The 15,285-nt window shown below is 34.5% G+C and overlaps 1 protein-coding gene across 1 annotated transcript in view; it reads right to left on the bottom strand.

Moving 5' to 3' along the window:
• LRP1B (LDL receptor related protein 1B) overlaps positions 1 to 15,285 on the bottom strand; it is a 1,653,255-nt gene that overhangs the window by 244,606 nt on the left and 1,393,364 nt on the right. Inside the window, exons 58-60 of the mRNA XM_075529151.1 lie at positions 11,488 to 11,610; positions 8,163 to 8,344; positions 4,780 to 4,979 (exon numbers count right to left, since the gene is read on the bottom strand). Of these exons, the coding sequence (XP_075385266.1) occupies positions 4,780 to 4,979; positions 8,163 to 8,344; positions 11,488 to 11,610 (505 nt within the window). The remainder of the gene's footprint in view (positions 1 to 4,779; positions 4,980 to 8,162; positions 8,345 to 11,487; positions 11,611 to 15,285) is intronic.

The following is a 15,285-nucleotide window of genomic DNA, read 5'->3' as shown; positions in this document are numbered from 1 at the left end:
GAGAGGAGAGAAATTTACTCATTTGCAATTTTTCAATTTGTGAAAATGCCTGGTGTTTTAAAACACTTTTTAGGAAAAGATACACTTGCTATCATTGCTACCCTCTTTGGTGAGCAGCCAAGCTCTTGACTATCGTATTAAAATACATTTAATTAAATTCTTGGAATTCTTATTATGCTGATTATTTTATTAAAAGTACTGCATCTATTTTCAAAATAGAGCTTAAAGTTTAGAGATGCTCCTGAGAACCTTTCAAATACTTTCCAAAAACGACGTACATAACATGTGAAATGAGTAAATCATTAAAAATTAATTTTCCCCTTCCCTAAGTAACTAATAATAGCTATCAATGCTTAAATATTTAAATCTCAATTGTTAATATTTCTAGCATTTTTAACTTTAAGATTTCTTTTACTTGCTAACTAACTATCAAACTATTAAATTTAACCTTTATTACCATCACTACAATGGTAAATGTGGCATTTTCTCCTAAAATAAATGAACATTTCACAAATAGTTTGCTCTCTATTTTACATGTTTTAGTCAAATGTGATAATGACACTTTCCCAATTAAGCACCAACTATGGCTTCGTATGAGGCACAGAATATATTAAAAATTAGTTAGCTTACAAGCCCAATCACATCTGTTTCCAATTGGCCCTGTTCATCTAGTGCTATCAACTGCCCTTACATGATTTACAGTCATTGCCAAAGTAGGCCCCCATGTAGTTTCAAGACTGTCATGCATTTACACCCCCTGTTGACTCCTTATGTTGAATCCTTTCAGCATTTCCCATATGGAAAGGGAGGGCTTTTTAATAAATATGAGAGATTTCAGAAAGTTTTTGGAAGATAAAATAATTCTTGCACAAACTTTTAAAAGTCTGTTTACACATTGATTCTTCAAAGGCTCAGTAACCATATTTTTTTTCTTTCTGTAATGGTATCTTTATTTCTGTTTGGATTTATACAATATTTTGTGTATTGTATAAATACCTAACCTAACTTTAAATATAAGTATTTTGAAGGCAGAACGTGTCTTTTTCATCTTTATAACCCTAAGATCATGGCATATACAGGAATAGAAATCCCAATCTTTCTCTCACCGAGCTGTTGGTGGCTTTGAACTACCGACTGTTCAGATCACAGTCCAGCACGTAATCACTACACCATCATACTGCATGGCATAGAGGGAGAGGTCAGTACATGTCTGTCGAATGAATGCATTAAAGGGTAGCTAAAGCTAAAAGGGTGGAAACATTGAGAAATTTAAAATCCTTGAATCAATGAAGAGGCAATTTTAAATAAATTGATTTAGTCATTAAAGTACATGCATACTATTCTGTTTTGTTATTATATTAGCATATACATTATACTAGACTTTAATATTTTTGAAGCGCAAAATAAGCAGTAGAATGGTATACACCGTGATTAGGAAAATGCTCATGTGCATCGGCTCAAATCAAACTGGTCCTAAACTTCCAAAACGATTCGTTGTTGTTGTTTTAGTTTGCAGCATGGTGTTTGGACATGATGTAGATGAGAGTGCAGAGAAACAGGAACCAAGTTCCCAAGTAAATAGAAAATGACAAATAACTTGGAGGTAGTCTGATCTTTTGCTTAAGAGATACAATCCAGATACCACAGATGTCCTTGGGCTGAACGAGTAAAATGAGTGCTTTCTTTTCAGTTACCGTGTAGCTCAAATGAGAATATGCTTGCAAAGAACACACAAATAACTCTGTAAATGGTAAAGGCCTTTTCAAGACTTAATGTATCTCCATGTTAATATTTTAGATTGTGGAAAACCCATTATGCTCATATTGTCGATGTAACCAACATTTTTTTCAAATTACTTAGTTGGATTGGCATGCCCTAAAATTCTGATTCGCTCTGGTCTCAATTTAAATAAAGTTTTAAAATGAGATAAATTTAAAAAACAGTCTACAGAAAGAAAAAATGGCTATAATTAACTAAGTTATTATTAAAAAAAATTTCTGGCTCCCAATATGCAATGAGGAGACCACAACATGTTTTTTGTGTGGCAAATGCAAGGAGTAAAATAATTCTATTCTTCTTAACAATTGCAAATGAATGGCCTTCCTGTCATTGGCTATGAAGCTAGCGTCATTCAGAATGACAATTAGTAGCTCATTAGTAACTACCAGATAATTATTGGGTTGCATTCATCTATTGGCAGATGTCTGATAAAGCACTTCATTATTCTACACTAGTCTTTGTGAGTGCCTTCAGGAGAAAATATTCTGAAGGCAATTACTTGTTCACTTTTCTTTTCTACCCACTCAAACATAAAGGTATTTTGAAAATCGAATTTAGACAAGTTAATCAATTTATAGTAGAATATCTGTGGTCATCGACTTAGTATCCTTTCTTTCAGTTATAAATGTCTCCTCAAATGATCAGTATTAGCATGAGAAGACACTTTATTTGCTTATTTAATTTTGTGTTAAATCTTTATTTTCTTTTTATTTAAAAAAAAATCTTTCAAAGTATTAGTCTCTGAGGATCTTTAAATAATAAGTATTTGATAGGGTCAATAAGTTGTAATAGACCTAGTCTTTTGTAAACTATAATTTGTGTCATTCAAGCAGCAAAGGTTTGAATTAAAAGGAGGCAAACATTTGATGTTGCAATTAATATATCTTGATATTCACCTAACAAACCAAAAATTATATACATCATGCGTTATAGGGAAATTTTAGAACCATGTAATACATTGTCACAGCGTAGTGTTTTATAGAGATGTTACAAATGGTCGAGCCTGTGGTTCCATACGGGAAAAATGCTGGTTGCCCCAATGAAACCTTCAGTGACACTATCAAAGAATATTGTAGAGCATTTAGTTTTTAATGCTTTACAAGAGATCAAACTGCTGAATGTTGAGATTTCCCTGTGTCAACATTACTTCTGTTTCAGTCAAAGTCCTAACGTGATCTTTAAATAATTCTTCACTTAAATTGCATCCTAATGAATTTCTTTATCTCTGTCATTGGCATGCCAACCCCTTAGTAAGTGACGAAACCAACTAACTACACGGGTGGTCACACCTCAAATGTTCCTTCCGTTACCAAACCCCTCCAAAAGCTTCCTGTGAAGCCACTAGGCAGCATTGGTAGTTTGCAAGAGGTAATCATTTAGACATTCATCTGCAGGCACTTAGGCAACATTTGAAGGAGTGTGAATGCAGGACCTTTTGCCTCTCTTCTGAAACTACATGCTGCCTAGGGGCTGTCTAAAGAACTTTCTTAGGACGCCATACCACCATACATTTGTGAGAGACCCACTGACATGAACGTCCTAATCTTACCAGAGTACAAACTGTGGGGCACGGGTGTGCAACTGCTAGAATCCGCAGAGTAAAAGTTAAAACAGGATATATGAAAGCCGGGGTTTGATGGAGGCCTAGGTTTCGGTTTCAGATTCAGTTTCGTTTTCAAGTTCCGGGTCACTGATGCAACACATCACCTGATCCACCTAACCAATGAGACATCGCCTGGCAGCTCCTGATCCGACCTAACCAATGGGACACATTGCCTGATGACACATTAGCCAATAGAGTTCGAGTGACAGCTCACCAGTGACCAACCAATCAGAAAAGCAAGTGCGAACCAACCCACCAATCACCGCTGGATAATGCTGGCGCCATAAGTTTTCTCCAATAAGTTTAAAGAACAGCAACCCTGGACTGCCCCTTGCCCTGCCCCTTGCCCCTGGCCTATAAAAACCCAGGAAACAAAGCGGTCAGGACGCTCCGTGCCAGGCTGCCGAGGGAGGAAGCCCTAGCTTGAACTAGCTTTCGTTGCTTTTGCATCTCCACTGGTCCTATTCTTCCGTGCGCCCAAGGTAAGCTTGCCTTCCTTCCCCAAATCTAACAACACAAGCTGGTAAATTAAGCCATACTAACTTGGGGTGTCATTGAAGACCTCTCCATGAACTTGTCTTTTGAGGTATCTGTTTTTAACATAAACGCATGGTAACAAGGTAACCTTCGTTTAGTAGCGACAGCTGAACATTCATGTTCTTGTTCTAGAGAAAAGATCTAATACACAGAAGGCAACATGCATCTACATAGAATGCCATTTGAATCGTTTGTGGATTTTTTATGCCCATGTTATCTTTCCCCCCTTTCTTCTATATTATGGCCTTCTTTGCTATTCTTTTTAATTTCCTCATTCCCCTCTCCCCCATAAACTTTCTTTAACTGCCAATTTGAGCATCTCTCTTTAAATCCAATTTCTCCTATCATTTGCTTAGGGCTATGCTTTTCAAATCTCCTGACTTTTATCAAGAACAGAAAATGAAGTATCTGAGGAGTTTTATATTTATTCACCTTCAAATAACTATTCAAATAATTCACCTTCAAGTGATATTACTTTACTCTTCGTAAAGATGTATAGTTAAAACAAACAAATTCTTTAAAAAATGAAAATTCTACCAGAATGTAATAAGAACCTAATCTTTACATACAAATATCTTCTTATTTCTGCCAATTAGGATACACATTTGTATTCACCTACAAAACTATCAGTCACTTAATGATACAGTGTCAAAATTATTTGTGCATGAACGAAATAATTTCTGAAACACATCTAATTCAAATTGCCATTGGTGTTATAAAGGACTCCAATAATATCATAAATTAAGAAATATATTTCTAAAGGCATTCAAAAATAAAAATATGCATAAATACATCTTTCCAGCAGATTATTTTATGAACTGATGAAATGCTGAATCATTTGTGCCACTGGACCAACCAACCTTTGTGTCTGTGAGAACCATCCATGTTGCTGAATTCAATGTGATTTTCATCAGCCCAGTAGAGTCTCTGGTTGACATAATCTATGGTAAGTGCCATAGGTCTAGAAATCTTGGTTTCTATGACAACACTTTGATTGGTTCCATCCATTCCAACACGGCCAATGTGAGGAAACTCACAACAATCAATCCAATATAAATACCTAGCAAAGAAAATCAACAACATTTTGCTTAAAGACATTCAAAGCAACATGTCACAACATTTTTCAAATTTTAGCTTAGCTTTTTCAAAATTAATTATTGAAACTTTGTATCTTCATTGAAGTATACTTTGATGCAAATATTTCTAAGGTTTTAAATTAAACCTGATGTTCAATTTGGAATGTTAATATCATTTTCGTTATGCTTCCATTAGTATATAAACTAGTACATATATTAGAGAATAAACTTTGTTAAAAGTATCAACAAATAATAAATGTCCTAAACTAAAAGAGATAATCCTTCAAAATACATTTATAATGCTGGAGCAAGAAAAACTATTATCATATATTGTTTAAATTTTATTTATAAGTATGGGTTATTCAAAGTTGATTAGGAAGGAGTATATTTCTTTTGTTTAAATCTTCATTGTTCAATATGATAGCACTAGCTAATTGTGACTATTAATTTTTAATTATTTCAAATGAAATAAAACTTAGTGAACTGAATTGTTTCTTAGTTAAATAGCTACATTTCAATGTTCTTTAATCCTATGTGGCTATCAATTTGGACAAGGCAGATATGAAACATTTCCACCGGCACAGAAAGAACAGTGATTGTATTACTTTATTGGATGCCGTAGAGCAGAACAATTCAGACAGAGAAGGGGAAGCAATACGGTTAAAAACATGACACTGAACTAAGACATTTGAATTAAATGTAAATATTGCACCCCATAAAATGCAAATAAACGGATAGAGATTACTTAGGAATGTATCCTCGTGAAACTTAAGGCACAGCTTTGTTTTAAGTAGGTGAAGAAATCGTTTTTATTTCTTAAATGCATTTCTATATCCATGTAATTCAAAATTTGAGTTTCCCACTGCTCTTACGTCACTTCTGACTTATAGTGATTCACTAGGGCAGTCGCGCCCGTCACCGGTTCCTCTAGGGAATGACGAAGCTTCTGCTCATGCAAAGCCTCAAACGCTTACCGAGGTGACTGTACGTCAGAATCCCCACAGCAGCGGGATTGGTTTGGGGTAAGTAATTGAAAGAGGTGACATGAACAATTTTCTATATGCTCCCAAACCTGGCATATTCCATTTTAAAAATAAATTCTAAATGAAATATTTCTTTTCAGATATTTTATCCACATTCTTGACAAAAGATAAAAACATGACATTAAACAAACAAGCGGACAAACCAAATGAATAAAATATTGCTGACACATCGATTCTAGCTCATTGTCATCTCTACAATAGTAGAACTGCTCCATGCTAGTTTGGGGGCTGTAAATCATTATGGAAGCAGATTGCCTCATGTTTATTTCCAGTGGCTGCTGGTGGGCTGTGATCTCGACCTTTCAGGTAGGACCCCGATGTTTAATCCATCGTGCTACCAGGACAAGCCTCATGAATTAGAACACCAACACATGTAATCATTGTTAGAAACGCCTGTGTGTTTTTAATCAGCATCATTTTGGGAATGATACTGAGGGTATAGTGTATTATAAAGGCCATGAAAGCATTCTTTGCCACCAGAAATACCATTAAATTTCTTAATTAAACATTTTATTTGAAAAGAGAAATATATACTTTGATAATTAAGCAATGTGAAGAATGATGTCAGCACAGATTCAGGAGGACCCTGAAGTTCATATGTAAAACATACATTAGTCTTAAATTACATAATTAATGTTATATTAGGGATTCTGGAATTGATATCTCGTTCTTGAACATAGTTTGAAAATCTCAAATCCGCGGGCATCTAAGAGGCAACTATTTGTCTCTTCTCCATCTAGAGTAAAGTAAATCAAAACACAAGATAGCAATCTGAAGGATCAATGACTATGTGAAGAAGAGTCTCCATTGCTAGTAATCATTCTGACTGGGCCTGCAGAATGACCTATAAAGAATAGGATAAAAATGTAGAACAAAATTCACAATAATGAAAAGACAAGAATCACTGATAAGATAGAGACTGGCAGAACAGAGATTGGTCTCAAGACAGTGGCCTTTAGACACCCATCAAGCCCATCCTAGAAATCACCTTACAGTCAAACAGGCTTATAAAGGGAACAATGACAATAATGGGGTGCATGCTCCTCAGAAGAATTAATCACGGGAAACCAAAATACTAACGATATTTCATTAATTTCCAAAATATTGAAAAGATTTATTCAAATAACTTTAATTAGAGAATGTTTACATATATCTCTTTAACCCTTTACAAGTGCTTGCACTTAACCAGAGTCAATTCTATAGCAACTAGCAACAAAGTGGAAAATGTTTTTCTCCATTAAATGCTATCAATTAGAAAATAGTAAATTGTGAATAATGGCAATGACACTTTTGAAGTCACTAAGCAAATTTGCTTTTCAAATAGTCTGACCTCATACAATTGAAGTTCTAAATTTCATCTGCATCTCAACTTCTCCATTTGCATAGTCTTACCCCTTGATGAGATGGATTAACACAGGGCTTGAAACCATGGCTTCAAATCTGAGACCAATTGTGAGGATGTGCAGGGCAGGGTGCTGTTTCATTTTGCTGTGCCTGGGTCGCTGTGAGTCCGGACAACTCAGCGGTACCTAGCAACAACTGTCTCTATCATCATCTTGACCAAGATGTACAGTTTGAGAAGATGATCATATTTCATACACATCACCTGCTACATCACTCTCAGGACATTTATTATGAGTTCTGACTATGGAATTAGAGCCCTTTATTGTCCCCTCCAACATGAACCTTCTCATACATCCCAAATTAGATGTACCTTATTACTTATAGTTTACATCTCTTTCTAGAAAGAGGTTCAGATATTATTTAATCCATATATGTGAATACCACCAATATTTCAAAATACTATCTGAGAGTTTCTTTTTACTCTAGCTTCCAAGGTTTGAAAGAAACAACTCAGTGATATATGTTTGCTTTTTTCATTTCCACAGTACATTTATTGATTAGTTAGTAAAACAGTTGTATTTAATTTTTAAAATGATTACTGTAAGATCTAGTCCATTTTAGTTTTTCACATGACAGTCATGACACCATTTTAAAAATTTGTTAATGTGAATGTTTGCAACATATGTTTTACATTGAATTCCCATGACATTATTCTGTAGAAATGGAATGTAAACTACAGTCCTACTTTGTAATGTAAACAGTTTAATATTTGTTACTAACCCAGCTAGAGGATCTAAAGTCAGGTCCCTCGGAAACTTCAGCCTTTTGCTAACAAGAATAGTAGGATATAAGCCATTGAGCTTGGATACTTCAATGATTCTTTTTTCTGTGTCAGACCAATAGAGGTTTTTTCCAATCCAATCAACAGCAAGAGCATTTGGAACAGCTGTGTTGTGTACTACCTAACACACAAGAATGAAAGAAGTTAACATTGCAAATGCCCAGAACAAGAATGGAGAAGTCGCTTCTTGAGTTCTACAGAGATAAACAATCCTCTTTGAACATTAGAAAGTAATTCTGTTAAGAATAGAACAATTTACCAAAATACAATTATTTACTTGTTTCTGAGAGATTCCCAAAGACATACCAGATCTCTAGAAATTACATACTAGCTTTAAGGAAATAAAGTTGAAGTCAAATGTTATTGGAGTAGTTCAATAGTTGTTGATCACATTTGTTATAGTACTGTATTTGCTTAGTCACTTACCAATTGGGATTTAAAAACTTTATCACACACATACAAAGAATTAATGATAATATTTATCTTTGGCAGATTCCCACAAGGATAGCAATAGAACTCACACACTCCCAACTACTCTTGCCTGTTTTAATTATCAATTACAATGGAAGAAAACACAAAATAGACAATTAGTAAATATTTTGAACTTAATCAAATCAAACTCACTACCATTGAGTCCATTCTAATTCACAGAGACCCTACAGTCAGTGTAGTGCCCATTTGAGTGCGTGCCTGGAGCCTAACCAAAAACATAAACCAACTCACTGTCATCAAGTCAATTCTAACTCATTTAGACATTATAGGACAGGGTAGAACTGCCCCTGTGGGTTTCAGAGACTACAACTCTTAACAGAGTAGAAAACTCTTTCTCCAAAGAGTGGTTGGTGGTTTCTAACTGCTGCATTGTGGGTAGCAGCCTGAAAGCTTAACCCCTGGGCCTCCAGGCTCCTAACCTAACTAAAGGGAACTCAAACTACATAGAATTAATGGGTTCATATCTAGCCCATCCAACATTAAGTTGAGTAAGATTGCATCCCACTATTGTAGAGTCAATGCTGACGATTAGCAGCCCTGGAGGGCAGAGAAGAGCCCCTAGGTTTCTGGGGCTGTGAGGGATTGAATGCTGATTGTCTCATCTTTTCCTGGCAGAGCAGCTGGGGGTTCAGACCACCAACCTTTGGCTTGTATCCCAATGCTCAATCTATTGTAGCACAAGGTCTCCTACTAAGGTAATGGGCTTTTTACATATAAATATGACAAATATAAAATGACAAAAATTCCTGCTCTGTATGATTATTTGCTTAGAGTTCTCCAGTGTGTTTAGCACTGAAAGAAGCAATTGGAATTTGGAGGAATGTATACACAGTCGAGAAAACATTAAAAACATATCACTATTTCTTTCCCTAAGCAATAATACAAATATACATCTGTAATAGAAACAAAGTAGTAATATGAACAATTTAAAGCAATTATATCAGGCCATTATGCATGCAATCTACTATACATATATTATTCTGCTTCATTCACCTCAAATTCCAAATTTGGCACATTTGATGTGGCTAACTAAAAACAAAGAAAATTCAGAAAATTTCTAATCCCAATGGAAGAACAAAGCACTTTGTGATCTTATGTGATGGCATAATTTAAAGTAATCATGGTAAATAATTTTACAAGAGTTATTTTAATGTCTTAAAGTACTTTTATAAAATGTATAAAGATGAAGTTTTAAATATGTTAAAAATCTATGACAAGATTTAAATAATGTAACTTTAGGAATTTTTATAGAAATTGTCAGATAATTCAGTTAAATTTAAGAAATCACCAGCATTTTTGTTATATACACTATAATGATATCTTTTTTTTTTAAATCTTTTTATTGGGGCTCATAAGGCTCTTATCACAATCTGTACCTACATCAATTGAGCAAAGCACCCTTATACATTCGTTGCACTCGTCATTCTCATAATTCACCTTCTATAATGATATCTTAACATGTAAAATTTGATTAAATACAGTTTTCCATGGCCTGCATCATTCAGACTCAAACTGCTTATTATGGATTTTATATGTACACATTTCAGTTTCATGAAAATTTTCAAAATTTATTACTTCTACTAAAGTTTGCTCTATGCTGTTTTAAGTACCTACAAAAAAGTATATAAAGTAATTAATAGGTTTCATCTACTTGCATTTAATTGCTTTAGAATGTATTTCAGTGTATACACACTACTTTAATTCCATTTTCATGAATTTTTTAAGCCTCTTGTAAACAGTGTAATAATTTTACTTTGAAATTCTAGTTTAGATCTACAATTGTAATAGGTACATAATTGTAATGCTATCTAATCAAAACATTAAAATACATTCAATTTTATTCATCAAAAGTAAATATTTCTAATAGTATAATTTCAATCTAGGCTTTAACATTTATTTTTCAATGATACATTCTCAGATTCAGCTGTTTTTAGTTAAATCAACACAATTGAATGTCAGATATTAATAATTCAAATTCAAAATGATTAATTTGGGAGGGCTGTGATGAGGTTCCTATCAAATAGTGAATAAATTTAACTTTATTTCATTGCAACTAGTAGTCTTATGATGGAACATAATAATAAAAGCCTCATCTTACTTTCCCCCAGATCCTGGATGCTTCCTCCCCCCAACTACCATGATCCGAATTCTACCTTGCAGGGCTGGATAGGACAGAGGCTGTACACTGGTACATAGGAGGGCTGAAGGTACAGGGAATCCAGGGTGGATGATACCTCCAGGACCAAGGGCGTGAGGGACGATGGCTGGGAGAGTGGAGGGTGAGTGGGTTGGAAAGGGGGAACTGATTACAAGGAGCCACATGTGACCTCTTCCCTGGGAGAGGGACAGCAGAGAAGGGGGGAAGGGAGACCCCGAATAGGGCAAGATATGACAAAATAACGAGGTATAAATTACCAAGGGCATATGAGGGAGGGGGGAAAAGGGAGGGAGCGGGGGAAAAAAAGGAGAACCTGATGCAAGGGGCTTGGGTGAAGAGCAAATGCCTTGAGAGTGATTGGGACAGGGAGTGTATGGGTGTGCTTTGTACAATTGATGTATGTATATGTATGGATTGTGGTAAGAGTTGTTGGAGTCCCTAATAAAATGTAAAAGAAAAAAAAAAACTTATTAACTTATACTGTATGAATATGAAATTTAAACCAATTTAACACATTCCACAAGTGGTATTACTAATCATCACATCACATTTTCTATTAAATTCAACTATAATAATATAATGTTAAATATTTAATCATTACAATATCTAATTACCTTCATGTCACTTCCATTTAAACACATTCTATTTATGCGGCTGCCGTTGGGCCGGCTAGAATCAATCCAGTAGATGAATTCTTCTCTGTAATCAAAGTCTATAGCAATAACATTGTTTAATCCCTAAAAGAAAATTAAATTTAAAAATAATGAAAAATATCATTGTATATTGAATAATAGTTAATAGAGAGTATTCTTTAATGTAGAACTTGTTCATACAAATCACCATCTCTCCCTTTTAAACTAAACAGAAATATTTCATCTAAAAACTAAATGAAAAACATTTGTAACCAATTCTTTACAAGAGTATAGTGTTTTTATATTTTCCATGCTATAAATTGAAGTTGTTGCCTAGTGGATTTGAAGATATATTTTCCAAGGAGACTATTTACAAATAGTGATATAAATAAACAGTAATGCAAAGTGTGTGGAGGGGCTGTTCGTAAAGAGAGCAAGTGAGATTTCAGTTTAGGCTAACCTGAAATTTAGATTTGATGCCATTATAATCTGTCCTGTGGTAAAACAAGAAGGAACAAACATAGAGTGGGAAATCTGTAAAAATCTCTGATGATTTATGATGTGTTTGGAATTAAAATTTTACTTTCCCTGAGTTTTGTCCTAACTACAATGTAGATGAGTTTTTTTGTGTTGGGTTCCTTTTTGGTCAGTTTCAAATGTCCCCTTAGGCAATACAATGTTATGTTAGATTTTAAAAAGTTCTACCCTTATGTGAGTGCTTGCCCCAGGAGGAACTGGGTAATCAAAATATTGTTATGCCACGTGGTGAAAATGCAAGAAAAGACCTCCCTTCAGACTCATGGCTTTGCATTGTTTACAGCTAATAAAACAGAACACAGACTCAGATGGTGTGTTTCTGGATGTTATAGTCTCTCTTTGGCAGTTCTGTCATGTGATTCATCTGTTTTGAGAATCATATATTCAGTATCTGGGCATCTTCTTCACTGCTGAACTGTTTCAAATGACTGTTTAGGGGTTGGTTTAATTTGGATCTATTGTTATGGCTCATGTAGTTACTGCTTCACCAGGCAAACAAAGCGAGTCAGAAATCCAACTGTTTTAAGCTTAACCTTCTATATTAGGGAAGTTGTCTATTCAAAACCAATCAGAGTTAGACAAAATAAACTGAATATTTTCCTGGCAAGGTCTACACAGGGTTGAATAAATTCATTTCAATAGTTGAGTATGATATCATTTCTTTGCAAGTGCTTTTCTTTATAGAAGAATGCAATAACTGAGTTAGGATTTTGTGAGGGATTGAGAATTCAAATGGGTAGCCTGAGAGATAGACTTACAAAGTAACGGTAGAGAGCAACCTTATCTTTAACTTTGTCAGAAGCTTTCCCCAAGTATACAGGTAGGGCAGAATTGCTATATCCCATTCTTTACAAGTATCAATGAAAATAAATTAAATCACTGGCACTGAGTCAATTCATACCAACCTAAAGTAACAAAACTTCAACGTCAAATTTACCAAGTCAACTATCATATGTCAAATCATTACAGGTACAAGAATTAAGGCTTTGAACTCTCAGATATCTAGCTAACCAAGCCAAACATTTTCCTACATGGTTACTTTTAATCCCCATAGAAGACAGTGCCATTTTCTGTTTGCTGAAACATGCAAGAAACATTAAAGTCTTCAGGAACATGGGCAAAATCATGTCTGAATGCTGGAGTCACGCCAGTGGCTTCTGAGCTGAAATCCTACATGTTCCTTTCACATCTGTAGTTCAAGATGATTACTTCAGGAAATTGTATTTTGTTCCTCTGAACACTTTTATTGGAATAAAAGACACTGTTAGAATTTCATTACATAACATTGAAGAGTTACTTGATTAATTTTCATTCCTAAAATCGATATTATTTCTAAATGTGGTATGTCAATTTAAGTTAACTGGCTGAAATGTCAGTATATTTTAGGAAATAGAGTGGGACAAAAAATAAACACTTCTAATTTGTTATAATTTTATCTATGAGCTTGGTATTGATTATATCAATAGTGAAAGTAAAATCCAGGATAGTTTGGTTAAATCATCCTTACTTATTAGCTACACATAAAATTTTCAAATAATTTAAACAAGGATGTTGTCTTTTGATTCATTTTTGGATTACAGAAAATGAGGCAATTATTCCCTTTTTTAATTATTCTGCATACGTAGGCAGAACCTCTGTGAGTGTGAAAAAAAACAAGTGTCAGTCGAACTTCTTGAAAATGTCTGTAATGCTCTGATAAAATTATAACTTAAAATATTTCACCTGTCAGAAATTATATATTTATTGCAGCCCTCGAGCAAAACAGCCAAAGACTTGTCATTAATTTCTTAGAGTCTCTGTTTTCTCACTCAATAGACATTATCATCAAGTGCTGTCCAAAGACACAGATACTAAGGATGCTCTTGAGATTCTTTGTCCTCCCTACTCCCTGCTTACTCCCAGAAAGACATCACTTAGAAAAGTCTCTAAAATGCATTCCCACATGGGTAGAGTCGTTTACAACAATACCTTCCCAATGGTACGCTAAAATTTGTATTAAATGATTCAATCAGATAAAATACATACAAATTATTCAGTTCTTAGAGAACAATATGTTTCCTCATGCAAAATAGCCTATGACAACATGTTAGCAATGAAAGACAGCAAAAACAAAATAGTAAAAGTCATTGGAAAATGAAGCAAGAAGCTTTATTAGGTTAAAGCAAGAATCTTTCTCTGAAGAGCTCTTGTAATTCTTTCCAGAAGAGTGAGGTTGCTGCTATTTAAAACTTTCAGTTGGAAGGTATACAATGCATTCTAAAGAGAGAACATTTTCCCCATTAATTGAGAAAGCACAGTCAAAAAAGTTAAGAATTCCAAAGAATTGGTAAGGCGAAAATAGACATGTCTCTCTTCTAAAAAGAAGCAAAGTAGTTGATGGTTGGTGTACCTAAATTTAAAGATATAAAGATGATTAATCAGAAGACAGGAAAAATATCCCAATAAAACTATGTAGTCCTCAGTATTTAATAAATTTGATATAATCTTAAAATGATTTAGGTAAAATCATTGAATTAAGTTAGATGAAGAACACAATGTGGACACCAAATCTTTTCCATTTAAAAATATCATAGTTATGTAAACTTAATTTTTCCTAAGGCTATTTCTCTTTTATCTCTTGGAGAGATAATCAAGTCTTGAAAATATTTTAAATCTGCCTAATTTTTATAAACATCAGGAAAGCATTTTATGCTGCATCCTATCATAAAGATAGATATAGAGAGAGGCAGTATGATGGCGTGGACCTTGGTGGCTCGCTCCTAATGGAAGATCAAGAGTCACCCTGATAGAAAGTCATGAGCACGGGACATGTGCCTGCAGTTGCTATGAGGTGCTGTTGAGTCTATTTGGACTCATAATGACTCCATATGAGAGGGTCCAATTATTCCTTACTTAGTTTATATGATGTAGTCCTCTTCTTTTGTAATAGAACTCCAGTTTTGCTCTCATGTAGTTACTGGGTGAATTCAAATCGCACACCTTTCAATAACACCCAAAAGCTTAACTATTCTGCTCTGCCTCAAGCAGTCTTTATGTGTAATAAGCATGTGGAAGAGCTGAAGATGGGACTGACGTGGGCACAGGCTATATGTCACAAGGGCAGTGGCTACATAACTCAAATTATGGACATTCGTAAATGTGGGCTCAGCATTGGACACCATTTTTTTCATAAGTAGCCAGAAATCATGTAAAAATATCAGTTTTCAGAGTATTGCCTAAGAAATGGCTTGAAAAGTAACCATT

Source organism: Tenrec ecaudatus, chromosome 13, assembly GCF_050624435.1.
Source record: "Tenrec ecaudatus isolate mTenEca1 chromosome 13, mTenEca1.hap1, whole genome shotgun sequence".
Classification (NCBI taxonomy): domain Eukaryota; kingdom Metazoa; phylum Chordata; class Mammalia; order Afrosoricida; family Tenrecidae; genus Tenrec; species Tenrec ecaudatus.
This window is presented reverse-complemented; position numbering and strand designations above follow the sequence as displayed.